This window comes from Pseudophryne corroboree, chromosome 2 (assembly GCF_028390025.1).
Source record: "Pseudophryne corroboree isolate aPseCor3 chromosome 2, aPseCor3.hap2, whole genome shotgun sequence".
In the NCBI taxonomy this organism is placed as follows: domain Eukaryota; kingdom Metazoa; phylum Chordata; class Amphibia; order Anura; family Myobatrachidae; genus Pseudophryne; species Pseudophryne corroboree.
In genome coordinates, this window is record NC_086445.1 from 356530690 (window position 1) to 356557038 (window position 26349).

Here is a 26349-nt window from a genome sequence, read left to right on the forward strand (position 1 = left end):
ACAAGTCTTGCAGATTTTCCGCACTGGGACGGGCGCCCAGCATCCTCTACGGACTAGGAGAAAAAGATTTACCGGTAGGTTTAAAATCTTATTTTCTCTTAAGTCCTAGAGGATGATGGGGACTCCGTAAGGACCATGGGGTTTATACCAAAGCTCCCAATCGGGCGGTAGAGTGCGGAGTACTCTGAAGCACCGACTGAGCAAATGCTAGGTCCTCATCAGCCAGGGTATTAAACATGTAGAATTTAGCAAAAGTGTTTGAACCCGACCAAGTCGCTGCTCGGCAAAGCTGTAAAGCCGAGACGTCCCGGGCAGCCGCCCAAGAAGAGCCCACCTTCCTAGTGGAATGGGCCTTTACTGAATGCGGTACGGCAATCCAGCCGTAACATAAGCCTGCTGAATCGTGTTACAGATCCAGCGCGCAATAGTCTGCTTCGAAGCAGGCGTGCCTATCTTGTTGGCAGCATACAGGACAAACAATGCTTCTGTTTCCCGAATTCTAGCCGTCCTGGCTACATAATCTTTAAGGCCCTGACTACATCCAGGGACCTGGAATCCTCCAAGTCACTCGTAGCCACATGAAAAATCCACATGTAAAATCAAGTAAGGGCTCTTGTGAGACAAGGCCGCCAATTCTGACACACGCCTTGCAGATGCCAAGGCTAACAACATGACCACCTTCCAGGTGAGAACTTCAACTCCACCGTTTGAAGGGGTTCAAACCAGTGTGATTTAAGGAACTGCAACACCACGTTCAGGTCCCATGGTGCCCCTGGGGGCACAAAAGGAGGCAGGATGTGTAGCACTCCCTTTACAAAATCTGGACTTCTGGAAGAGAAGCCAATTCCTTCTGAAAGAATATCGACAGGGTCGAAATCTGTACTTTAACAGATCCTAACTTTAGGCCCATATCCACTCCTGTCAGTAGGAAGTGGAGAAAAACGACCCAGATGGAAATCATCCGTAGGAGCATTCTTGGTTTCACACCAAGAGGCATATTTGCGCCAGATACGGTGATAATGTTTTGCCGTCACCTCCTTCCTAGCCTTTATTAAAGTAGGTATGACCTCCTCCGGAATACCCTTCTCAACTAGGATCCGGCATTCAACCACCATGCCGTCAAACGTAACCGCGGTAAGTCTTAGAACAGACAGGGCCCCTGCTGTAACATGTCCTCTCTCAGAGGAAGAGGCCCAGGATCTTCTGTGAGCAGCTCCTGAAGATCTGAGTACCAGGCCCTTCGAGGCCAGTCTGGAACAATGAGAATTGTCTGTACTCTTTTTCGTCTTATGATCCTCAACACTTTTGTGATGAGAGGAAGAGGAGGAAACACATAGACCAACTGGAATACCCATGGTGTTACCAGAGCGTCTACTGCTATTGCCTGAGGGTCCCGGGACCTGGCAGAATACCTCGCAGCTTCTTGTTGAGGCGTGACGCCCTCATGTCTATTTGAGGAACTCCCCCGAGACTCGTTATCTCTGCAAAGACTTCTTGATGTAGTCTTCACTCTCCTGAATGGAGATCGTGTCTGCTGAGGAAGTCTGCTCCGGAATGAAGACTGCTGACAGAGCGCTTACGTGATTTTCCGCCAGCGAAGAATCCTGGTGGCTTCCGCCATTGCGACTGTGCTTTTTGTCCCGCCTTGGCGGTTCACATGAGCCACTGCTGTGACATTGTCCGATTTAATTAGAACCGGTATGTTGCGAAGAAGACCCTCCGCTTGTCGAAGGCCGTTGTATATGGCCCTTAGTTCCAACACGTTGATGTGTAGACAGGACTCCTGGTCTGACCACAGTCCCTGAAAATTTCTTCCTAGGGTTACTGCTCCCTATCCTATTTTGATAATTGTAGATGGGACCCGGACTATTTGTCCAGAATACCCCATTGAAACGTCCTTGCATGGAACCTGCCGAAGGGAATGGCCTCGTAAGTTGCCACCATTTCCCCCAGAACCCGAGTGCATTGATGAACTGACACTCTTTTCGGCTTTAGCAGGTCTCGGACCATGTTCTGGAGGTCCTGGACTTTTTCCCACGTGAGGAAAACTTTCTTTTGTTCCATGTCCAGTATCATGCCTAGGAACGTCAGTCGAGTTGTCGGAACCAACTGTGACTTTGGCAGATTGAGAATCCAACTCTGTTGCTGAAGCACTCTCTGAGAGAGTGACACGTTCTCCAGTAGTTGTCTTGACCTCGCTTTTATCAGGAGATCGTCCAAGTATGGGATAATCGTGACTCCTTGCTTGCGCAGGATCACCATCATTTTCTGAAACTGATAATGACCATCCTGTACCGCGAATCTCAGGTACTCCTGATGAGAGGGATATATGGGGACATGAAGGTAAGGATCCTTTATGTCCAGTGACACCATAAAATCCCCCCCTTCCAGGCAGGCTATCACCGCTCGGAGCGATTCCATCTTGAATTTGAATCTTTTCAAGTACAGGTCTAGGGATTTTAGATTTAAAATGGACCTGACCGAACCATCCGGCTTCGGGACCACAAACAGGGTTGAACAATACCATTTTCCCTGTTGGCTCAGGGGAACCCTGATAATCGCTCGCTGTTGACACAGCGTTTGAATTGCAGCCAGCACTACTTCACGTTCTGGGGTAGAAGCTGGTAAGACAGACTTGAAAAATCGACGTGGGGCACCTCTTCGAATTCCAGCTTGTAACCCTGGGGGACTATTTCTATCACCCAAGGGTCCACGTCTGACTGAACCCAGACTTGGCTGAGTAGTCGAAGGCGTGCTTTCACCTGTGCGGACTCCCGCAGGGGAGCCCCAGCGTCATGCGGTGGACTTAGTGGAAGCCGGGGAGGACTTCTGCTCTTGGGAACTAGCCGCAGCAGGTGTCCTCTTGCCTCTACCCTTACCTCTGGCGAGAAAAGAGGAGCCCCGACCTCTTCTGGATCTATGCGACCGAAAGGACTGCATCGGATATTGTGGAGGTTTCTTTTGCTGTTGGGGAACAAAAGGTAAAAAGGTAGACTTACCCGCGGTAGCTGTGGAGACCAGGTCCGCAAGGCCTTCCCCAAACAATACATCACCTTTGTAAGGTAAAACCTCCATATGCCTTTTTGATTCTGCATCCCCCGTCCATTGGCGGATCCATAAGGCTCTTCTTGCCGAAATAGCCATAGCGTTGGCTCTCGAACCCAGTAATCCAAGGTCTCTTTGAGTGTCCCTCATATATAAGACTGCGTCCTTAATATGCGCTAATGTTAACATAATTGTATCCCTATCAAGGGTATCAAGGTCAGCTGACAGGGTATCTGTCCACGCTGCTACTGCACGACATACCCATGCCGATGCAATTGCCGGTCTAAGAACAGTACCAGTATGCCTGTAAATAGACTTTAATGCAGTCTCCTGCCTGTGGTCCGCAGGGTCCTTGAGGGCCGCTGTGTCAGGGGACGGTAGCGCCTCTTGGAAAGGCGTGTTAAGGCTTTGTCCACTGTGAGAGAGGATTCCCAACGTACCCTGTCCTGTGTAGGGAAAGGGTACGCCATAAGAACCCTTTTGGGAATCTGCAGCTTCTTATCTGGAGTTTCCCATGCTTTTTCACATAACTCATTTAGTTCATGGGAAGGAGGAAAATTCATAACCTGTTTCCTTCCCTTAAACACGTGTATCCTCGTGTCGGGCACCGAGGGCTCATCAGTGATATGTAACACATCTTTTATTGCAATAATCATGCACTGAATACTTTTTGTCACCCTGGGGTGCAATCTTGCTTCATCATAGTCGACACTGGAATCAGAGCCCGAGTCGGTATCTGTGTCCCCTATTTGTGAGAAGGGACGTTTCTGAGACCCCGACGGGTCCTGTGAGTCGGTGCCATCCGTAGATTGAACACCTGTCGACACCCTGGACTCTGCTTTGTCCAGCCTTTTATGTAGTGAAGCTACACTTGCATTTAACATATGCCACATATCCATCCAATCCTGAGTCGGCACCGCCGACTGTGACACACCACTCATCTGTTCCACCTCCTCTTTGGATAAGCCTTACGCTTCAGACATGCCGACACACACGTACCGACACCCCACAAACACTGGGATATAACTATAAGGGGACAATTCCCTAAAGAAGACCCTTTGGAGAGACAGAGAAAGAGTATGCCAGCACACACCAGCGCCAAACTGACCCAGGAAAACCCAGACAGTGCTTTTATATATATATATATATATATATATATATATATATGTATATATATATTGATTTCCCCCACTCACTGCGCCAATTATGTGCCCTCCTCTCTTTTTTCAGCCCTCTGAGCTCTTCAGCAGGGGAGAATCCGGGGAGCCAGCGTTCTCTGCAGCTTCTGTGGAGAAAATGGCGCTGATTAGTGCTGAGGGATCAAGCTCCGCCCCCTCCAGCGCCGGGCTTCGGTCCCGTTCTGTATCTGAAAATAATGGCGGGGAATCGTTTATTTACTGCCTCAGCAGCTTAATAACATCTTTTTGTGCCAAAATGAGGTTTATTGCTGCCAGGGCGCCCCCCTTGCGCCCTGCACCCATCAGTGCCATGTGTGTGTGTTATGTGGGAGCAATGGCGCGCAGATTACTGCTGCGCGCTTACCTCAGTAAGATCTGAAGTCTTCTGCCACCTGACGTCTTTTTTCTTTTCTAATACTCACCCGGCTTCTTTTTTCCGGCATCTGTGAGGAGGATGGCGGCGCGGCTCCGGGACGAACCCCAGGGTGAGACCTGTGTTCCGACTCCCTCTGGAGCTAATGCTGTCCAGTAGCCTAAGAAGCAGAGCCCTTAAACTCTTAAGAAGTGGGATTGCTTCTCTCCCCTCAGTCCCACGATGCAGGGAGCCTGTTGCCAGCAGAGCTCCCTGAAAATAAAAAACCTAACAAAATTCTTTTCACAGAAAACTCAGGAGAGCTCCCTGTAATGCACCCTATCTCCTCTGGGCACAAGATCTAACTGAGGTCTGGAGGAGAGGCATAGAGGGAGGAGCCAGTGCACACCATACTAGAAAGTTCTTTTAGGTGCCCATGTCTCCTGCGGAGCCAGTCTATACCCCATGGTCCTTACGGAGTCCCCAGCATCCTCTAGGACGTAAGAGAAATAAGAAATAAATAAATAAATAAATAAATACAGTAAATACACAAAGATATAAACCTATAAAGCATACATTGGATTGACCAAATAAGTAATTCTGCACCTAATGAATCTAAAATCACATACATAGGACGGTATTCAATTCTTTTCACCCCCTTCCACACCCATTCTGTTCCTGCTGATGGGTGTGGTACAGATGGAGCCACGCTAGTCGTGGCTCCATCTGTGACTGGGCGCGCCTGGACGCTGTGTGCATCTCAGTCTGGACGGGCGCATGCGTCCGGATGGAGACGCGCCCCATTCACTTGAATGGAGAGCGTCTCCGTCCGGGCGCGCATGCGCGCCCAGACCAAGAAGCTTACAATGGGAACTCCCGGCGTGACGGATCGCCTAGTCACGCTGGGAGTGCAGGCCTGCGACTAGGCAGGGATAGATAAGGAAGGCTCCATCGGTATTATCATTTCAGCTCGCTACCCCGGGGTAGCGAGGACGCCCAACCCTTTACGAAGCTAAACCTGATTACTATTGGTGCGATATGCGAGATAAAGGGGATCACTTTAGAAAGGAGATTGGGTGTGATAAATCATTTGAATATCGCCCATAGAGTGCAGGCAGAAAAATATAACTACATACAGCTCTGCTTCAGTTTGATTCCTGCACAACATACCAATACACATTCGCAGATAAAGGGCAAATGGGTACAGCTCCTCTACTCTATGATCTCGTTGAGCCCAATAATCTGGCACAGTCTGAAATATCAAATTATATTATAGTATATAATGGAACACTGTGCAAAAAAGCAAAAGCATAATTATTATGGCTCTAAAAGTCTGTTGTCAGGACACCCTGGGGCAGATACTTACGTAAAGGTCATTAATGCCAGTATATACAGCTTTCAATGCTAGAAATGATTATTCCACATTTTTTTTTAATCTGAATGTCCTACAAAACATAATAAACAACTAAAATCTTGTATTATATAGCATATATGTATTTCTTTGTGCAACAGAAGACTGGCTGGCACAGGTCAATGAGCACGCATCATGATAAAGTAATAATTTCTCCATAGTAAATGCTTCAGCAGCTTAACCTAAATTCATGGGTTTCTATTTCTGATCAGTCTAACATGGTATTATTCACAGATCCTGCTAAACATGAGCTATTAAGTTCACATATAGCAGTGGTAAAAAGCCATGGAACTGTAAAATTAGATGTCCAGCCATTTCTATTTATTATCATTCCTTGTAATCCCTACATCACTGCAGATAGAAATTTATTGGTAATTTCACTTTATGGTGACCAGTGTATCTCCTGATCCGATATAGTTACCTTTCAATGTCATTTTCTCGATTACAAATTTCCATATAATTGTCCTTTAGTCTCAGAAACGTGTAGCCAAGTCTGAAAAGAGAAAGAATGGTGAAATGTTTGGGTAGCTCCACCCTCTCGGGAACCAGCAATCTGGGTTATGTATCATATCAACAGTTTTGTGACAACTCCTCACACTATAGGTACTAATATTTTAGCAAAATAGGTGGAAGCAATAACCATTAACATAATACACCTGCAAATATGCAGTCACTTACTTAGGCAACAATAATTCTGAATACTCTCATCAGTGTTATCTGTGTTCAGTTGGCAAATATGAATTTGTCAGCCGATGTGAGCGCATCATTATTACTTTCCTTTATTTATAAAGTACCTAAATATTTTACAAACGTGGGCATAATTAAGATGCGGTCGCAAAGTTGCTATTGTATGCAAATTGGTTGAGGTTTTCTTACTGCACATTTATCTGATCTGCAGTGCACAGATGTGCAGCGATTGAATTGCTATGGTGGTCGTAACAAGGGAATAGTTGCAAAGTGAGTGACTGGAAGATAGCACTTGGATGTGGGAATGGGGAGTGGTCTGGTGTGTCATGGCCATTCAGACAGCGTTCTCTGGGTGTGCATAAATTACCAGTTGTGATCTTAATTGCTACTAGAGACCTTCGGCGTCCTAGGAGAGCAGCTCAGCCTTCGTGTCTACAGAGGCACTCAGACTCTGCAACATGACCCGATTTGCGACGATGGCACCAATGTATCAGCAACTGTATGCAGTCAGACAGAAATTTTGCAACTGCAGTGGGCGTCCCTATGCTCAGGTTAGCTTCTGCTCATAATAGCATATAGTCATGACTGCGGACGGCAAAAGAGAGCAACCGTAAGAACAACCCCATCCAAATTAGGACCACTGTAAATTGAGGGAATCATGGTACTAATACATACAGTAACATACAATGACATGAAACAAAAAGGTAAAATAGCCCTGACCAAATTAAAAGGTATACATTTGATAAATAAGGTAGCACAGTAACATTTGCAGCTGGTGGGCAAAGTGTGTCTACTGTAAGTCTGTTCGACAAGGAGAGCTATGGTAGACTTACTATTGTTAATTCTCTTTCTGCGAAGAACATTGGGTTCCACAGGGAAACATCAGGGTGTAGAGTGGATCTTGATCCAGAGGTACCAACAGGTAAAGCTTTAGCTGTCGCAGGATGCATTGGGACCTCCTCCATAACCCCGCCTCCAGGCACTGAGAGCTCAGTTTTGATAACCAGTCCAATGCAGGAGCAGGCAAGAGAGAAGGCAGATGTTAGTCACAAAAGAACACATTCTCACGACTGGAGAAGGTACTAGTGGCTAATGCCATACAAACCTAAAGAAGCTAGCTGCGTCAGGGTGGGCGCCCTGTGGAATCCAATGTACGTCGCAGAAAGAGAGATAACAATGATAAGTCTACCATAACTCTTCTTTTCTGCAGCAGGGTACATTGCTTTCCACAGGGAAACATCGTGATGTCCTAAAGCAGTTCCTCATGGGAGGGGACGCCCCTGAGCGGATATGAGAATCCGGCGCTTAAAGGAAGCATCCTGGGAGACGAAGGTATCAAAGTCATAGAACCTAAGAAACATGATCACTGAGGACCACGTAGCCACTTTGCACAATTGTTCTGCGGACACGCCACAGTGTGCCGCCCAAGAGGGTCCAACAGACCGAGTAGAGGTGGGCCGTCATTATGGCCATGACCTTGGTGAAGATCAGAGGAGCCATAGCCAGTCCAAATGGCAGAGCCTGGTACTGGTAGTGAAGGTCGCCAATAGCAAACCGCAGGAACTGCTGATGCAATATGGCAATAGGAATATGCAGATAGGCATCCTGTATTTTGCTGGATATCATATAGTCTCCGGGTTCCACAGCCAGCACAACTGAGCCATTGTTTCCATACAAAACTTGGACACTCACAAACTTGTACAGAGATTTGAGGTTGAGTGTAGGCTGGACAAACCCTATTGGGTTTCGGGACCAGAAACAGGGTCGAGTAGTAACCTCTGCTCCTCTGGGACTGAGGCACCGGCTCAACCACTCCTGTACTCAGTAGGGAACCTACAACAGTTTGTAGAGCCTGCGCTTTCAACGGATCCAAAGGGAAAGCCATTGTGCAGAACTAGTGAGGGGAACATCTCTTGAAGGAGACAGCGTACCAGTGAGACAACTTCCAGTACCCATGCGTCTGAAGTGGTCTTTAACCAGACCTCGGTGAACTGTAGAAGTCGGCCTCCCATGCTGGGGTCCCCCAGGGGGAAGCCCGCCCTGTCATGCAGCAGGCTTGTCATATTTTGCAGCAGGCTGACGGGCTTGGTGGTTTTGGGAACACAAGATTGTCTAGGATATGTCTGACTTTTCGTGTGGCAGATATTTGCAGAGAGTTAGATTTGGGTGGGTTATTTTGTTTCTGTGCAGGGTAAATACTGGCTGCTTTATTTTTACACTGCAATTTAGATTTCAGTTTTAACACACCCCACCCATATCTAACTCTCTCTACACAGGTTATAGCTGACCCCCTGCGGTGTACATGGTTTTGCCCAACTGCTAATAAATTTGCTGCTGTGATCAACTCTGAATTAGGCCCAATATGAGGAAGTAGTGGCACAGGCAGCCCCATAGGGGGCACAAGGCGCTCCACCAGAGTACCCAGCAAGGTAGTGAAAGCTGCCCATGGTGGCTCCTGACTAAGTGCAATGGCTGCAGACTGACTGGGAGGTGCATGACAAGCAGTACAAAGACCATCATACAACAATTCCCCCTCAGAAAAATCCTTGGAGCATGCTCTGCATGATGCGGGAGCTTCCACATATTTACTGCCCTTTCTGTTAGACATTATATATGCAACAAATGGGCTGACACAGTACGATTATGAAGCCAGACAAAAGCACAAACCTGTGGAATAAAACAGGGTATAATGTGACTTTAACACAGTAGAAATATACTGATATCGATATAGAGATAAACACTGTGTATAACTATATTTAAGCTTTCCGGGCTGCTCAGCGCAGCCACACTGTTCAGTGACCTGCTGCTGCAGGCATCAACTCAAAACTGAGCTCTCAGTGCCTGGAGTCGGGGTTATGGAGGAGGTCCCTATGCATCCTGGGACAGCTAAAGCTTTACCTGTTGGTGCCTCTGGATCAATATCCACTCTACACCCCAATGTTTCCCAGTGGAAACCAATGTACCCTGCTGCAGAAAGAAGTATTATCAACCAGCAATATTACAACAGCAATTGGCAACTGGCTTTTTAGATTGTGGAAGTTGTAGACATGAAACCAATCATTGTACATATCTTTAGACAGTCATCTCCCAGCAACAGGATTGTCCATCATCTTCTCTGTACCTCCTTCGTTATGTGATTCAAGATAAAGAGCTCACTTTCATACTAATGGCACTCTTATAGCCATCTGCCAGCTCGTAGAAGCCGTGTGCCTGGTATTTTACTGGGGATCAGTATGATATCCCTGGTGGAATGGTCCACCACCCAAGTGGGGATTCCAGCTGGTGGTCGGGATTTAGACGGTCGGGATTTCACCAGGTGTTGGGATTCCGGCATCGGTATCCTGACAGCCAGTAAATTGACTGCCTCCCTTTTACTTTGGCATTTTGATCGCTACTGGGTACAGAGCCAGGACACATGTTTCACATTTTGTTGAGGCGGTTGCTACCTTCAAGATGGCAATGCAGGGCCGGCCCTAGGCATAGGCAAATGCCTAGGGCATTTGAGATGCCTAGGGGCACAAGCAGCTTCTGCTGATAAAAATGATATGCAGCATGCCTATATTCTGTGTGTGACTGCGGCTATATCTGCATACGAAATGCTATGTTACAGTGTATTCCTGGAAATCACTGTAACGTAACATTTCGTATACAGATACAGCCACAGTCGCACACAGAATATAAGCATGCAGCATATCATTTTAATCAGCAGAAGCTGCTTGTGTGTCCTACTCACATAATAATGCAAATAAGACGCATTTTCATCAAAAAAGCTGCCCAACGTTAGCAGAGCTGCCAACTGACTCATGCCAGGCATCTCCTGCTGCTTGGCGTATTGAGGCAAGATGTATGAGGACACATCTGTATCAAAACAGAGGCAGAGGTCACAGTGTTAGCAGCAGTGTGAGTGCTGTGTGCGAGTGGGTTACATAGTTTCTGAGTTTGGTTGTGCAATAGTGTTTGGCATATGTTTAAGGGGCATTATGTGTGTTATTATGTGTATAAGTTCACTAATAATGTGCGCCATATGTGTAAGGGACATTGGGGTTAATTCAGACCTGATCACTGCTGTGCGCTTTTGCACATCTACGATTAGGTCTGAATTAGGCCCATTATGTGTATAATGGCATTATAAAGGTTGGCATAATGTGTAAGGTGCATTATGTTTATAAGGACATTAATAATGTGTAAGGAGCATTACTGTATGGTATTATGTGTATAAATGCATTACTAATGTGTGGCATTATTTGTATAAGATGCTCTACTGTGTAGCGTAACGCATAGAAAGGGCACTACTGTGTGCATAATGTGAATAAAGAGCAATATGGTATGGTATAATGTGAATAAGGAGCAATTCAGTGTGATGTAATGTGGATAAGGGACACTAACACATGATATAATGTGAGTAAAGTTGCACTACTGTGTGGCGTAATTTGAATTGGGGATATTATTGTGTGGCCATGCCCCTTCCCAGCAAGAACACACCCCATTTTTGGGCTGTGCACCGAATGTGCGCACTGTTTCTATATAAAATATAGGAGGTAGGAGCACCAAAATGAGGACTGCTATAGGTGAGGGGTGATGGTGCTGGGAAAGGGGTGCAGGGTCAGAGGTGGAACTAGCGGCGGTGCTAGGCGGCATCAGCCAAAATCTTGCCTAGGGCATCATATTGGTTAGGGCCGGCTCTGTGGCAATGACTACAACAGCTATACTTTCTCCGTCACACAGTTGAACTGCATCCCTGTCCTTGGTGTAGTGACCCTTCTCATTACTAGTCTGCATTCCACCAACACCATTGCCAATCTTTAATTGTTTTCAATTTGTAAGAAGAGGATTACAGATTTAGATTCAGTTGCACACAGATATAAAAGTGTTGGATACCAAATTAATCAGTGCAGTCTCGTGAAGTGGTTTAGTCACATCAAATTGTGACTAAGATACACATTTACGCAAAAGAGAGGCTTGGTGCAAGACTTGCTCCTCTACACCAGGCGTCTCGCGACGCAAGACGTATTGAGGCTAGGTGTACGAGGACACATCTATCTGTGAGGGGAAGGAAACAGAGCTGGTATACAGCACAGCCATCTCTAACTGCTATTAGCATCCCATCACGCATCCTAGCTCAACTACAATAATAATTCCATTCACAATCAATATTTCAAAAAAAATAAAATAAATACAGCCAATGTAGAAAAAACCCAAAAACAAATAGTGGCTAGTGATACTCATATGATGTCTCCTGACAAGTGAAATAAGGAAGTTGCTGGCGGTCATGTCAGATTTGGGCAACTCAGTCAGTGAACTGCTAGGTATATGGCCAAAATATGCGTGCTTAACTTTTAAGCATACCTGGTTGACTGGTTAAAAAGCCCTATTGCCAGATGTGACAATAAATGGGCACCTTAAGGATCTGTACGTTTCTTTAAAATTGCAGGGAGGTCACTCATCTGGTGTGATCAGAAATATGTACAAGGCAATATTTTCCCAGTACGAGGGGCAGACCGTTGTCATCAATCCTCTAAGGCAGGGGTGGGGAACCTCCAGCCCGCGGGCCGTATAAGGCCCGCAAAGCCGTTTGTTCTGGCCCACCCGCTTGCGTCAGTGAGACACGCCGCCGGTCATTCCGGCGGCAGCGTGTCTCAGCTGTCAGGGCAGGGAGGAGAGCGCTGCTACATGTCCGGCGGCAGTTAAGATCTCAAACCAGCCGCCGGTTCGTGAGCCAATCAGAGCTCGTGGACCGGCAGCCAATCAGGAGCCGCCACTGCCGGTCCGCGAGCTCTGATTGGCTCACGAACCGGCAGCTGGTTTGAGGTCCTACACGCCACCGCCGCCCGACACAGCCGCGCTCTCCTCCCTGTCCTGACCCCTGACACCCGAAACGCCCCGCCGGATGGAGCAGCAGCGGCAAGCAGTACAGTGTGGTGGGGGGGGGGCACTGTAGGGGCATTTGTGGATCTGGCACTGTGGGGGCATTTGTGAATTTGGCACTGTGGGGGCATTTGTATACCTGGCACTGTGGGGGCATTAGTGTATCTGGCACTGTGGGGGCATTTGTATACCTGACACTGTGGGGGCATTTGTATACCTGACACTGTGGGGGCATTTGTATACCTGACACTGTGGGGGCATTTGTATACCTGACACTGTGGGGGCATTTGTATACCTGGCACTGTGGGGGCAATTGTGGATCTGGCACTGCACTATTGGGGGCATATGTGTATCACGTCCCATTTTAATCGGTCACACCCATTTTTTTGAAGCCCTAGGGGCAAACCTACTGGGGAACAGGGTAATTTTTTAAGTTGAGAATTTTTGTTAGGCCCCCGAAGGATTTTATAAATATCCAAATGGCCCTTGGTAGAAAAAAGGTTCCCAACCCCTGCTCTAAGGCAAGATATTTATTTAACACTAGCCCTGACTGGGAAAACAGCACTGGAACATTTCTAAATAGCTTTACAAAATCATATTACTGTGTGAAACATGCAATTCAGATAAGATTAGTATTCTGCCACAAATACTTACCTTTGTATACCTTCAACCAGAGCTACTTCATCTGGTGAGGAGGAAATGTACACACTGGATTTGCCTGACTGGCTAGATTTTCTTTCACCATCTACGTGGTCTTCATCTTTCACCTGCACAGTATGGCATAGGCAGAGAGCACGGAAGAACAGGTCTTCCCTTTCCTGAAAGTAAAAAGTTTATCAACATTAAGTTTTCAGCATCTACTAACAACGATGTGCTAAACATAAGCAAGAAAAACCCATATAGGGAGATTCAAAACAAGCAAACTAAATTGGTTCAACAAGACCAAAATCCTTCAAAACCGAACTAATTATACATTACTGGTAAAAGTACAGCAGAATTTATTAGACTATAATGTCCAGGCTATTCCTTCACTAGTCTACTTAATTAGATGGCTTGTGTGCAAAGTTTCATTTTATATGGTTACACATTCTACCTTTGTCATGATTAGTGTATGTATTGCACCTTTTAAAATGTTTCTTTCCCGAAAGTGTTTGCAGCCAGGAACATATTACAAATGATAGTACATTCTCTATGATATATAAGTGCCCTGTGTAAAGGGGTATCCGTTCACATGGTCGACCATGTTATGGTCGACAGTCATTAGGTCGACCACTATTGGTCGACATTGACATGGTCGACATGGACACATGGTCGACACATGAAAATGGTCGACACATGAAAGGTCGACACATGAAAAGGTCGACATGAGTTTTTTTAACTTATTTTTCTTTTGGGGAACTTTTCCATACTTTACGATCCACATGGACTACGATTGGAACGGTAAAGTGTGCCGAGCGAAGCGGTAGCGGAGCGAAGGCACCATGCCCGAAGCATGGCGAGCGAAGCGAGCCATGCGAGGGGACGCGGTGCACTAATTGGGGTTCCCAGTCACTTTACGCAAAAAACGACACCAAAAAAAGTTAAAAAAACTCATGTCGACCTTTTCATATGTCGACCTTTCATGTGTCGACCATTTTCATGTGTCGACCATGTGTCCATGTCGACCATGTCAATGTCGACCAATAGTGGTCGACCTAATGACTGTCGACCAAAACATGGTCGACCATTCATACCGGAACCGTGTAAAGGCAGGCAAAAGTTCAAATATCAAGATAAATTATGGCTAACAATACAGCTGCTGAATTCTAATCGCCAGAATTCGATAGATCACTCCATACATTAAAATAATAACAATGAAACCAAAGCAGCTTCTATCCTACAAAAAAGGTTTCCCTTCTCCAATGAACTGTATAACATAATGGCATGGTGTCTACTGTACATTTAGGTTCATGCATGTCTATTTATATACAAAAATTTCAGATATAGGGGTGTATTCAATTGTAGTCGGAACTGCCGCCTTGTCGGAAAGACGTCAGTTTCCAACTTTTTTAGGTCGGAAACTGTTCCGACATATTCGATCCTCATGCCGTTTTTCCAACATGTCGGCAATTCTGACTTGTCGGAAAACACGTGGATCGGCGGAACAACAGCGAATCCACGTGTTTTGTCAGAATCACGGCCATATCAGACAGGTTTTGGCCCCGATTCTGACAATGTCAATCCGACTTTAAAAAAAGTTGGATTGATATTGTCGAGAATGGCCAAATCCGTAGAATTGAAAACTCAAATGTCGGATCCTTTCCGTCAGAAAGGATCCAACATCAATTAAATATAGATAAGGTGAAGTAAGACCAGATGTCATGCGCTTATAAGGTTAATGAAAAAAGGGGTACTTTCCTCACAAGTCTTCTGCTAAATACTTCATATAAATAGGATCCATATGTGGGAAAAAAAAACCAGAATTCCAAATATAGTGTAGTGTATTCTAAATTTGAAAAATGAGTATATACGGATGATGTCAATGAAAATAGATGGGGGATTACCAGAACTAAGTGCAATACAAGCCACGATATATGCCTTTCAAAAGTATTCCGCAGCTAGGATGGTCGTGTGTCAATCCCCTCACAGGTCCTCTGTCGTCAACCTTTACCACAAACGCTCCCCAGAAACAAAATTCATATAGGGAAAACAGAATTCCAGATATAGTGTAGTAGGTTCAGAGAAAAGTAATTTTAATATATACAAATAAAAATTGCCAATACATAAAAGGTAATAGATGGAGAATTACCACAAATAATAATAAAATCAGCGTTGAATAATGAGTCTCACTGGAAAGAATACAGCTCAAATATCCCCTTATATAAAAAGGTAAAGTTGGAGGTTTACCGGATTTTCAAGAAATATGTGCCTTTGATGTTACGAGGAAGCTGGCTCCGGAACCCGTCTCCCAAAGTGACACACAGTTCCGTCAGTCCGGTGAAGCTCTTTGCCACACAAGTTTCTCCTGTCATGCCTTGATGAAGGGAGAGATCCCGAAACCGGTCGGCACTGCATGACAGGAGAAACTTGTGTGGCAAAGAGCTTCACCGGACGGACGGAACTGTGTGTCACTTTGGGAGACGGGTTCCGGAGCCAGCTTCCTCGTAACATCAAAGGCACATATTTCTTGAAAATCCGGTAAACCTCCAACTTTACCTTTTTATATAAGGGGATATTTGAGCTGTATTCTTTCCAGTGAGACTCATTATTCAACGCTGATTTTATTATTATTTGTGGTAATTCTCCATCTATTACCTTTTATGTATTGGCAATTTTTATTTGTATATATTAAAATTACTTTTCTCTGAACCTACTACACTATATCTGGAATTCTGTTTTCCCTATATGAATTTTGTTTCTGGGGAGCGTTTGTGGTAAAGGTTGACGACAGAGGACCTGTGAGGGGATTGACACACGACCATCCTAGCTGTGGAATACTTTTGAAAGGCATATATCGTGGCTTGTATTGCACTTAGTTCTGGTAATCCCCCATCTATTTTCATTGACATCATCCATATATACTCATTTTTCAAATTTAGAATATACTACACTATATTTGGAATTCTGTTTTTTTCCCCACATATGGATCCTATTTATATGAAGTATTTAGCAGAAGACTTGTGAGGAAAGTACCCCTTTTTTCATTAATCTTATAAGCGGACGACATCTGGTCTTACTTCACCTTACCCATTTTATCCTTGGTATTGAGGATACCTTTTAGACCAGCCTGTGTGTAGCTGATTCTTTGTTGGCGCCAAGGTACTTTTCTGTTATCCATTTTCACCATCAATTAAATATACCCCATAGTGTAAGTACTGAGTAATAATAACAGTAATACTTTTCCTCCAGCTCCTGGTGATGAATCAATCATGTCAATGCCCATACAGTCATGTAGGATCTGCCCATTGCAGATAACATGTGGTATGTACACATGACCTTCAATGCAGCACTCAATAAACTCCATGTTATTCTCTGTCAGCGTCCCAGTCTTGTCTGTAAATATGTACTCAACCTATAGAGAACCAGAATGGGGTACAGTAGGTAAAATTATACATTTCATTGCTTATTATATGTTGGACTCTGATAATTAAATTTAATTGAGTAAATCTTTAATAACAAGTTCCATTTGTAAAACTACAGCAGAAAACAACAACAACAACAACACACCAAATCCCACAGAGTTACAGTGGAATTGTTGGTAGAGTTTGGGCATGTACACAATACACATTAACAGACAAAACTTTAGACAAATACCTTGTACTTTTCAATAATTTTTTTAACAGTGTTTGCAGCACGTTCTCAATGCCTCTGTGCAGCATAAAGAGCTATGTACTTAAGGGCAGGGCAGTAGAGAGCCTGGCTGGGCCTGGGTACTTCTCAGGGTGTGTGGCCTAATCACAGGAGGCGGGAAGGGGAAGGGGGGGAGACCTGGGCCCCTCAATCAGACATGGGCCCAGGTAATTCGTACCCTCACCCCCTCACTTGGCACCACTGCTTAAGGGAACATGTCAGGATCCTGATGGTCGGGATCCCAGCAGTAGAAATACTGACGCTGGAATCCCGACATTGCTCGGAATGCTGGTGCCGGCAACCCGAATGAAATCAGAATCCTGGCACCAGCATCCCGACAGCCGAGCTCCCGAACGAGTGACTGCGGGGCCGCCAGAGAGGTAGGCTGCAGGGGTTGGGGGGGGGGGGGGGGATTAGGTTTAGGCTCGGGAGGGGGGGGGGGTTAAGGTTAAACTGCAGTGTGGGAGGGTTAGGTATAAGCACCACCCGTGAGGGTTAGGTTGCCGGGGGTAGGTTAAGGCACCTCAATGGAGGGTTAGGGGTAGGCTGTAGCGGGAGAGGGTTAGGGTTCGGCAGATGGGAGGGAGGGTTAGGTTTAAGCACCTCCGGGGGAGGTGTGTGTGTGGGTGAGTGGGGGGCGGGGGAAGTTGGTGGGGTAGGTGTAAGCTGTGTGGAGCGAGGGCTAGGTTTAGGCAACACCGGGGAGGGTTTATTTATTATTATTTTATTACCAGTTAATTATATAGTGCACACATATTCCGCAGTGCTTTACAGAGAATATTTGGCCATTTACTTCAGTCACTGCCCCAGTGGAGCTTACAACATTATTACCAACAACATGTACAAGCACACACTTACACACTAGGGTTAATTTTGTTGCGACAGGAAGAAAAAGAAAAGTACTGTATCCTGGGCGCATTACAAAATAAATGGTTAAAACTTGGCTTTTAATATCCTTGTATGGATAAAATATTGTGATAATTAATCACAATGATGTCAAGTATGGCAGTGAAAATTAGAAGTTAAAATCTGACCTCACAAAAACAAACAAATGTGCATTGATGAAATGAAAGTGTTAATAAAGATTAAAAAGGAGAAAGCAGTGTCCAGCTATTGTCTCTGTCCTGCTTATTTTGTTGACCGCACAGCCAAATTTTATTTCTGTTTAACGTAATGTAATCCATTGTTTAATTTTGTTGGGAGCCAATTAACCTACCAGTATATTTTTGGAATGTGGGAGGAAACTGGAGTACCTGGAGGAAAGTCACGCAAGCACGGGGAGAATATACCCACTCCACAGGGTTATGGCCATGGTGGAATCTAGGCAGTAATGCTAACCATTACACCATCCGATGTGCCCCAGGGTTAGGTTGCACCCCTTGCATTGCAACATGGTTTGTTCCAGGTAAAAAGATACTTAATTTGCTTCCAAGGGGGGAATCTGATAGGGTATGAGAATCACAAGGTGATTGATTTTGTGAGAGTTTTCCTGTTTTTTATCTTAAAGTGGCAATCATTTTCATTGAAAAACCAGGTTGATTTTGCATGTAAATGATTGGCACTTTAAAAAAAAAAAAACAGGAAAACTCTCACTTCCCGATTCTCACGCCCTATTACATTCAGTCCGTCAGAATCAGCACCTGAATATTAACATCCATGTACTGTATATGAGCCCTTACTGCACATTGCTTTTTTATTTTCTAAAAGAGCATCCCTAGTGTATAAGATCATAGTAATTATTATATTATTTTATTGCTTACTTAAAAAGGATCAGGAATGTATGCAATTACTGTCTGAACCCATTATTTGAAAATGGAAAAACCTACTATTATAAACAGAAAAAGTAATTAACAACACTGAGTTTACCAGAAACATTCTAAACAGAAGGTGCTAATTATATCCACACACTCATCACCTCTCTGTCACACTAACGTTCCTGTATATTTACAAATCCTGCACAATATGGTACATAAATACCAGATGGTTTAATTCACGCGGCTATAGATACATTGGAAAATATTTCTAAAATTGTTAACAAACTTCTCACATTGAAGTACAGTAATTACAGCAAACCTACCAGCGGATACTATATGAAAAGGCATTTTCTAACATTCTCATATACTGTATGTATATAAAAGTTACCCAAGTCCCTGATTGGACTGTAGGACTACCTCCCAACAGTCCTGATTTTCGCTGGACACTCCTGTTTTTTTTGGGACTGTCCCACCTGCGTGCTGCAGTGTCCCGCTGGGGGAGGGAGGGGGGGGGGGCAGTTGGGAGGGTAGTGTCACTGCTGCTCTGGTTAGGAGAGCAGCGCAGAATAGGCGCTGTGAGCATGCGCATAGCATCTATTCATTGGAAACAGCGGGTCTGGGGGCATGCCAGCAGCTCACAGAGTGCTGGACATGCACCCTCACTGATAACGGGGGCTTGGCTTGTGATCGCGGCAGCCGCATCACAGATTACCCCCACTGTCTGGTGAACAAGAAACAAGGAATCATTAGCTCTGCGCTCTGCTTTCCAAGGTGCCTTGTGTATTGGAGGTCTTTGTGGATCACTGTATACTGTTAATGCAGCAAGAGTTGGACAAGTCTGCGGGTAACATTCAGTGGGGTTGGTGTGCTTAGGAGGAAGTGCTGGCTATACTCCTGTTAGTGTAAGTAGCAGGAGGTGCTGGCTATACTCCACTATGTGTGTAACAAAGTTCAATATTTTCTATCCAACAAACGGAGATTAAAACATGGGGCAGTACACCCATTACAGACTTCTGTGGTCCACTGCTGCGTCCAACGCAGCCAACTGTAAATATACTACATCTCCTGGGGTATGATACAACTATACAGTATGTGTAACTTCTTCTGCAAGTATCCTGAATGTAGGCAGTCACACTGTAAATACAAATTACACTAAACTCAAAATTCCATGTTGAATTGCGGTTTATGCAGTAAGACCTAGTGAATTTTGACAGTCACATAGCTGGACTTAAATCCAAATCAGGACCTATGTAGCTGTAATCAATGTTTTGTTGCTGCGTATCAGATTTAGGTTCACATGGCTTAGACCTTTAATAGATTTCTATAAAAGAAAGGATAGATATCATGGAAGGAAGCTTCCCTGAAACACCTTGTTTTTTGATAAAACAAAGTTATAGAATGTTCCATCTAAATTTGCGAAAAATATGTAGTGAGTAGTGTTAGAGTTAAAAATACTTCTGCAGCAGAAAATGGGGAAGGTTTGTGAGATAAGTGACAGATTGAGTGTAGAGGTAAAATGTGGGCGTGGTAGAGAAAATGGAGGGTGGGGGAGTCAGAATATTAGAAGGAAGGTGTTATAAAGGATAATGTAGGAATGTAGGATTAGCAGGTAGGAAGAGGTAAGAGTATAGTGGTGTTCATATGTAAAGGAGGTAGCTTAGTTTGGAAGCTAAAACATATACAACTAATAATCATAGATACAGGTTGAGTATCCCATATCCAAATATTCCGAAATACGGAATATTCCGAAATACGGACTTTTTTGAGTGAGTGTGAGATAGGGAAACCTTTGTTTTTTGATGACTCAATGTACACAAACTTTGTTTAATACACAAAGTTATTAAAAATATTGTATTAAATGACCCTCAGGCTGTGTGTATAAGGTGTATATGAAACATAAATGAATTGTGTGAATGTACACACACTTTGTTTAATGCACAAAGTTATAAAAAATATTGGCTAAAATTACTTTCAGGCTGTGTGTATAAGGTGTATATGATACATAAATACATTCTGTGCTTAGATTTAGGTCCCATCGCCATGATCTCTCATTATGGTATGCAATTATTCCAAAATACGGAAAAATCCGATATCCAAAATACCTCTGGTCCCAAGCATTTTGGATAAGGGAGACTCAACCTGTAATAGATAAAACACTGACATTAGGAAAGCCATGGTAGACTGGTAAGCATAGCTGCGATAGACTAGAATTTTGTCTGTACTACCAATTTTTTTGAGATTACTTCCTACAGTTACATCCCGCACTTAGGGCCTGCTTCAGAGGTGGACACAAATGTGGGCGTGGTGGTCACCTGTCTGAGACTTTATGCAAATGTCACTACAAAGCACTCCCCTGGTGTACATCCCGGTGTATCACTGTGTGAGGACTGAGACGACCGCTGTGAGCGTCAGTAGATGCTGTAACACCACTGATGCGTCATTAGATACCACCGATTGCACCATTGAAATTTGAACCAGCTCTATTGTAGGTGCAGATTTTCTTGGTTAGTATGGCCTCCAGAGTACATGTTTTGGGCATATGGGTACGTAAATACTCCGGCGACATGCGCGCAGCACTGCTATTACACGCCCATATGTGCGTCTGGGGGGGTCATTCCGAGTTGATCGCTAGCTGCTGTTTTTCGCAGCGCAGCAATTAGGCGAAAAATTGGCATTTCTGCGCATGCACCACAATGTGCAGGCGCGTCGTACAGGTACAATAAGCATCGTGAGTTTGCACAGAGTCTAACGAACATTCCGGTCGCACGGCCAAACGCAGGAAGATTGACATGAAGTGGGCGTTTCTGGTGGCAATGGACCGTTTTCAGGGAGTGTTTGAAAAGCGCAGGCGTGGCAGAAAAAACGCAGGCGTGGCCGGGCGTTCGCTGGGCGGGTGAGTGACGTCAAAAGCCATCCCTCAGTCATTAGAATTAACGCACACGAAGAGTAACTACAGGGCTGGTCTTGTTTTGCACAAAAAATTTTTGCAGGCGCTCTGCTGCACAAGCGTTCGCACTTCTGCAAAGCATAAATACACTCCCCAGTGGGCGGCGCAATGCGTTTTTACGGCTGCTAAAAACAGCTAGCGAGCGATCAACTCGGAATGACCCCATGGTGCACTCTGTACCCGTCTCCTTCTGTGTACCAGTCTATGGGAGCATCCCCTAGTGTTAAACCTCTAGTGCCAGGAGTCACTCGGAGGCAGAGTTATATGATGTAGCTTCCTGTTCCTCCATCTCTGAGAGAGTGAGGAGAGTGTGACACACACAGAGACTGAGAGACAGAGTCCTGGTGTACAAGTGTGCAGAGCTGAGACTGGGAGTAGATCTCAGCTACAGAGACTCACAGTGTTCCAGTGCATGGATCATCATCTCTACAGTGGGAGTCAGACTGCACGACTGTGCAGTCCTCCATCCCTCACCACCACAGACATCTCCTGATAAGTTCTGCTACCTAATGCTGTTACCTTGTGTGATATATGTGCTCCTGATTACTGCTATCACTGTTACATCTGAGTCACCTGTGTACACTAAATAAACCTGCATTACTGTTTAAGTCACAAAGTGTGTGGACTGACGTCACTGCATCAAATAGCCCGGTACACTCTGCCAACAAGAACACTCTGTGTAATGCATGTGACGTACAAGATTTTTTTTTTTTCGGGGGGGGGGATTTTTGGGCACATGCAATTGCAGAAACTTTCTGTACCCATGAACATTGCTATTGTGTGTGGCAATGACTCAGGGCCTTAATCTTACGCCACCATTGCTACTCTGATAATTTTGTAATACCACACAATACCCTTATTATGACTAATATCTAGAATATAAGCAGCCTAAATTCTGTCTCAAAAGTTGGAGGACCCCCCCCCCCACAAGAGATTTCAGTGGCTGTTAGAAAGACATACAGTGCGGTACCTCCCCCCTCTCAGACACCATTGCCTGCACTGTGTCACGTAAACACATGGATCCAACACCACCCTCCCACTCCCACCACAGCCCCAAACCAGCACCCAATGCTCCAACACCACTCACAGAGCCCAAGCCCCTACAAATTACAGTTCCTCAGCCCAGGGGTGCAGCCAGAACTTTGTGGGCCCCATAGAAACATTTTGAAGGGGATCCTGTCCCAATGCTTCTGGAGAGACACCTCTCTGCAGCAGTTGTTCATTTAATGGCCCATAATAATGCCCTAGTTCATTTTCTGTACCATACAGTAGTAGTGCCTTAATGTTCTGTAGAGCCCCAGCGTATTTTTTGAACCATAGCCCTAGGTCACATTATGTCACAATGTAGAGCTGCTAGTACACATTATGCAACACAGTACCCCCAAGTCATATTATGACATACAGTGTCCCCAGTTCATATTGTTCCACATTACAATGCCCCAGTTCAAATTATGTAATATTATAATGCCATCCAGTTCATATTATACCACATTACAATGAGTAGGTTTAGGTGCATAACTAGATATATTGTAGGCTCCGAGGCAAAAGCTTTTAGGGGCCTCTATGTACCAGCCAACACTTTTTAACTTTGACATGGAAGGTGGGCCCCTATCAGCTCTAGGCTCCATAGCAGCTGCTCTATGCCCTTGCATCCCCCCACTCAAGGCCCCACTTACAAACCCCCTGTACAAGCCACACACCACCCTATACCCCTACGGAGATCGAGAGAGGGAGATGTGTGTGTGTGTGTGTGTGTGTGTGTGTGTGTGTGTGTGTGTGTGTGGCGAGAGGGTACAGAGGGTCAGACATACATAGACACAGGGGAAAACATACAGTTGGAGGGACAAAAAGGGGGGGACATGACGCTGTAGAGACATGGTGTCGTATGAGGCTTGAGATATGACTGAGTGCTTGAGGTTGTAGAGAAATTGAGGGATGAGGCTGGAAAGACACCGAGGGAATGAGACTATAGCATGGCCAGAATAGCTAATAACAAATGACAGTCAAACATATTAGTCTACTAATAACCTCCTAACTTATTCTACTACTCACTGCAACCTATAGCCCCAGAGTGAAGATGGAGCCCCCAATAACATCAGGCCTTTCTTCCCATACTGGAGTGGCTAGGAGGCACCACACTCTGATACACAGACCAGAATTTAGTTTTTCTGGAACATCCCTGTGCCACCAGGATCATCACCACTCAAAAGATGCTTTTTATTTTGCGCTCTATATTCTCAACACTAGAGATTAGTACTTAAGTGTACCTAATATTCCAATAAAACATTTACAATAGCACTTGTAAGGAGGGGAACGTGGGGCAAATCAACATTTATACGTATACATACTGGGTTGTGCGTAAATATAAATATGCAATTCTGTAACTATTTACTAACATTAAAACCAATCATTTCACCTGTCCAAGTTCTTCATTCAAATCTGATGTGTTCACAAGAGGGCCTTCTCCTGTTGTCTCATCAAACATCTCCTCATCCCATGTGAGGAAATAAGAACCCAAGAATTTCTGCATTTCCACTGTGACGTACATAGAGACAGGGATAATGTAGTTGAAAAGAACCATGAAAGCCAGAAAGTCTGTGAATGCTCTGATAAACTGAAACGGCACAAAACATTAATTAATTTTTTTAAGCAGTTGCCAGAATGAAAACATTGTTCTATGGATTTTAAACACAAATGCATATACATAAATAAAAACAAAGGGGTCAATTCAATTGTCTCCTCATAGCATGATCTTGACCAAGATAGCATGATCTTGACGCAGATGATTCTACACAGCCCTATGCGTCTGCACACAAAAATCAGAGAGTCTGGAGGTACCATAAGTATGGCATATAACTGCACTTACTCGCACTGTGAGCCGACTTGTGGCTAACTGAATTTTCCCCAAAGAATGAGAAATACAGAGAGAGAGAGAGAGAGAGAGAGAGAGAGAGAGAGAGAGAGAGAGAGAGAGAGAGAGAGAGAGAGAGAGACAACTTGCGTTCAGCTGTGCGAATGGAATCTTCGCTAAATCCATCGCCCAGCACCGATCCTCTTTGTACCCGTAAGACGAGCAGCGAGCGATAAACTCGGAATGACTCCCCATTGTGTACTAAGTGGTGCAGTTAAAATGAAGGATGGAACAAGACATTGCGGGGTCATTCAGAGTTGATTGCACGGTTGCTAAAACTAGCTAGCGAGCAAACGCTATGCCGCCGCCCACTGGGGAGTGTATTTTAGCTTAACAGAAGTGCAAACGCATGTGCAGCCGAGCTCTGCAAAAACAGTTTGTGCAGTTTCAGAGCAGCTCTGAACCTACTCAGCGCTTGCGATCACGTCAGCCTATTGGTGTCCGGATTTGACATCATACACCCGCCCAGTGAACGCCCAGCCACTCCTGAGTTTTTTCAGACACGCCTGCATTTTTGCAAACACTCCCTGAAAACGGTCAGGGAGTACCAAAGCTCCCAAACGGGCGGGAGAATGCAGAGACCCCTGTAACACCGCCTGACGAAACTGAAGGTCAACTTGGCCAAGGTGTCGAACCGACAGAACTTAATAAAAGTATTCGAACCAGACCAAGTAGCAGCTCGGCACAACTGTATGGTCAAGACACCCCCGGGCAGCTGCTCAGGAAGAGCCCATAGACCTAGTCGAGTGGGCCTGAATAGACGTCGGCAAAGGCAGAGCCACCGAAGTATACGTTTGTTGAATGATCAACCTAAGCCAACGAGCAACTGATTGCTTTGTAGCCGGACGACCAATCTTGGTGGCATCATAAAGGACAAACGGCGAATCAGATTTCCGATGATGAGCAGTCCGTTTGACATAAATCTTCAAAGCCCTCACCACATCCAAGGACTCTGGACCAACGGAGGCGTCAGACAGCACTGGAACCACAATGGGATGATTCACATTTAAAGCTGAAACCACTTTTGGAAAAAACTAAGGTTGGGTCCTGAGTTCCGCCCTGTCTTCATGAAAAATCAAATAAGGGCTCTTACAGGATAAGGCCCCCAATTCAGAGACACGTCTGGCAGATGCCAATGCTAATAACATCACTGTCTTCCAGGTGAGAAATTTCAACTCCACCCTATGTAAGTGTTCAAACCAGTCCGATTGAAGAAAGGACAGAACCACATTGAGATCCCACGGAGCTGTGGGAGGAACGAAGGGCGGCTGCATATGAAGAACTCCTTTAAGGAAAGTTTGTACTTCTGGCAACATGGCAAGTTGTTTCTGGAAGAAAATAGAGAGCGCCGAAATCTGGACTTTGATGGGACCTAAACGTAGGCCCATATCCACTCCCGCTTGCAGGGAGAACCCTTTCTACTTTCACAGTAGGAAACATACTTTTTCCAGATACAATGATAATGTTTAGACGTAACCATCTACCTGGCTTGGACCATGGTGGAAATAACCCGGGACGGAAGACCTTTTCTAGCTAGAACCTCACTCTCAACTTCCAAGCCATCAAACGTAGCCACTGTAAGTCTGGATAGACGAACGGACCTTGTTGAAGATCCTTTTAAAGCGGCAGAGGCCAGGGATCATCCCTAAGAGGTCCGAGTACCACGCCCGTCGAGGCCAATCCGGGGCAATTAGAATTGCTTGAACGCTTTCCCTTCTTAGTCTTTTTAGAACCCTTGGGATTAGCAGTAGAGGAGGGAACAGGTACACAAACTGGTACATCAATGGAGTCGGCAGAACATCCCCTGCTACAGTCTGCGGATCCCTCGTTCTGGAACAGTAACGGTCTTGCTTCTTGTTGAGACAAGAAG

At 45.1% G+C, this 26349-nt stretch overlaps 1 protein-coding gene across 9 annotated transcripts in view; it reads right to left on the minus strand.

Moving 5' to 3' along the window:
• ATP11A (ATPase phospholipid transporting 11A) overlaps positions 1-26349 on the minus strand; it is a 379759-nt gene that overhangs the window by 131277 nt on the left and 222133 nt on the right. For all 9 annotated transcript variants that reach the window (XR_010217495.1, XM_063953146.1, XM_063953154.1 and 6 more), the window contains 4 exons: positions 23985-24182; positions 16416-16589; positions 13193-13356; positions 6408-6479 (listed from right to left, as the gene is read on the minus strand). Coding sequence is in view for 8 of the 9 variants with exons in the window: in XM_063953146.1 (XP_063809216.1) it covers positions 6408-6479; positions 13193-13356; positions 16416-16589; positions 23985-24182 (608 nt within the window). In the remaining variant the exon portion in view is untranslated. The remainder of the gene's footprint in view (positions 1-6407; positions 6480-13192; positions 13357-16415; positions 16590-23984; positions 24183-26349) is intronic.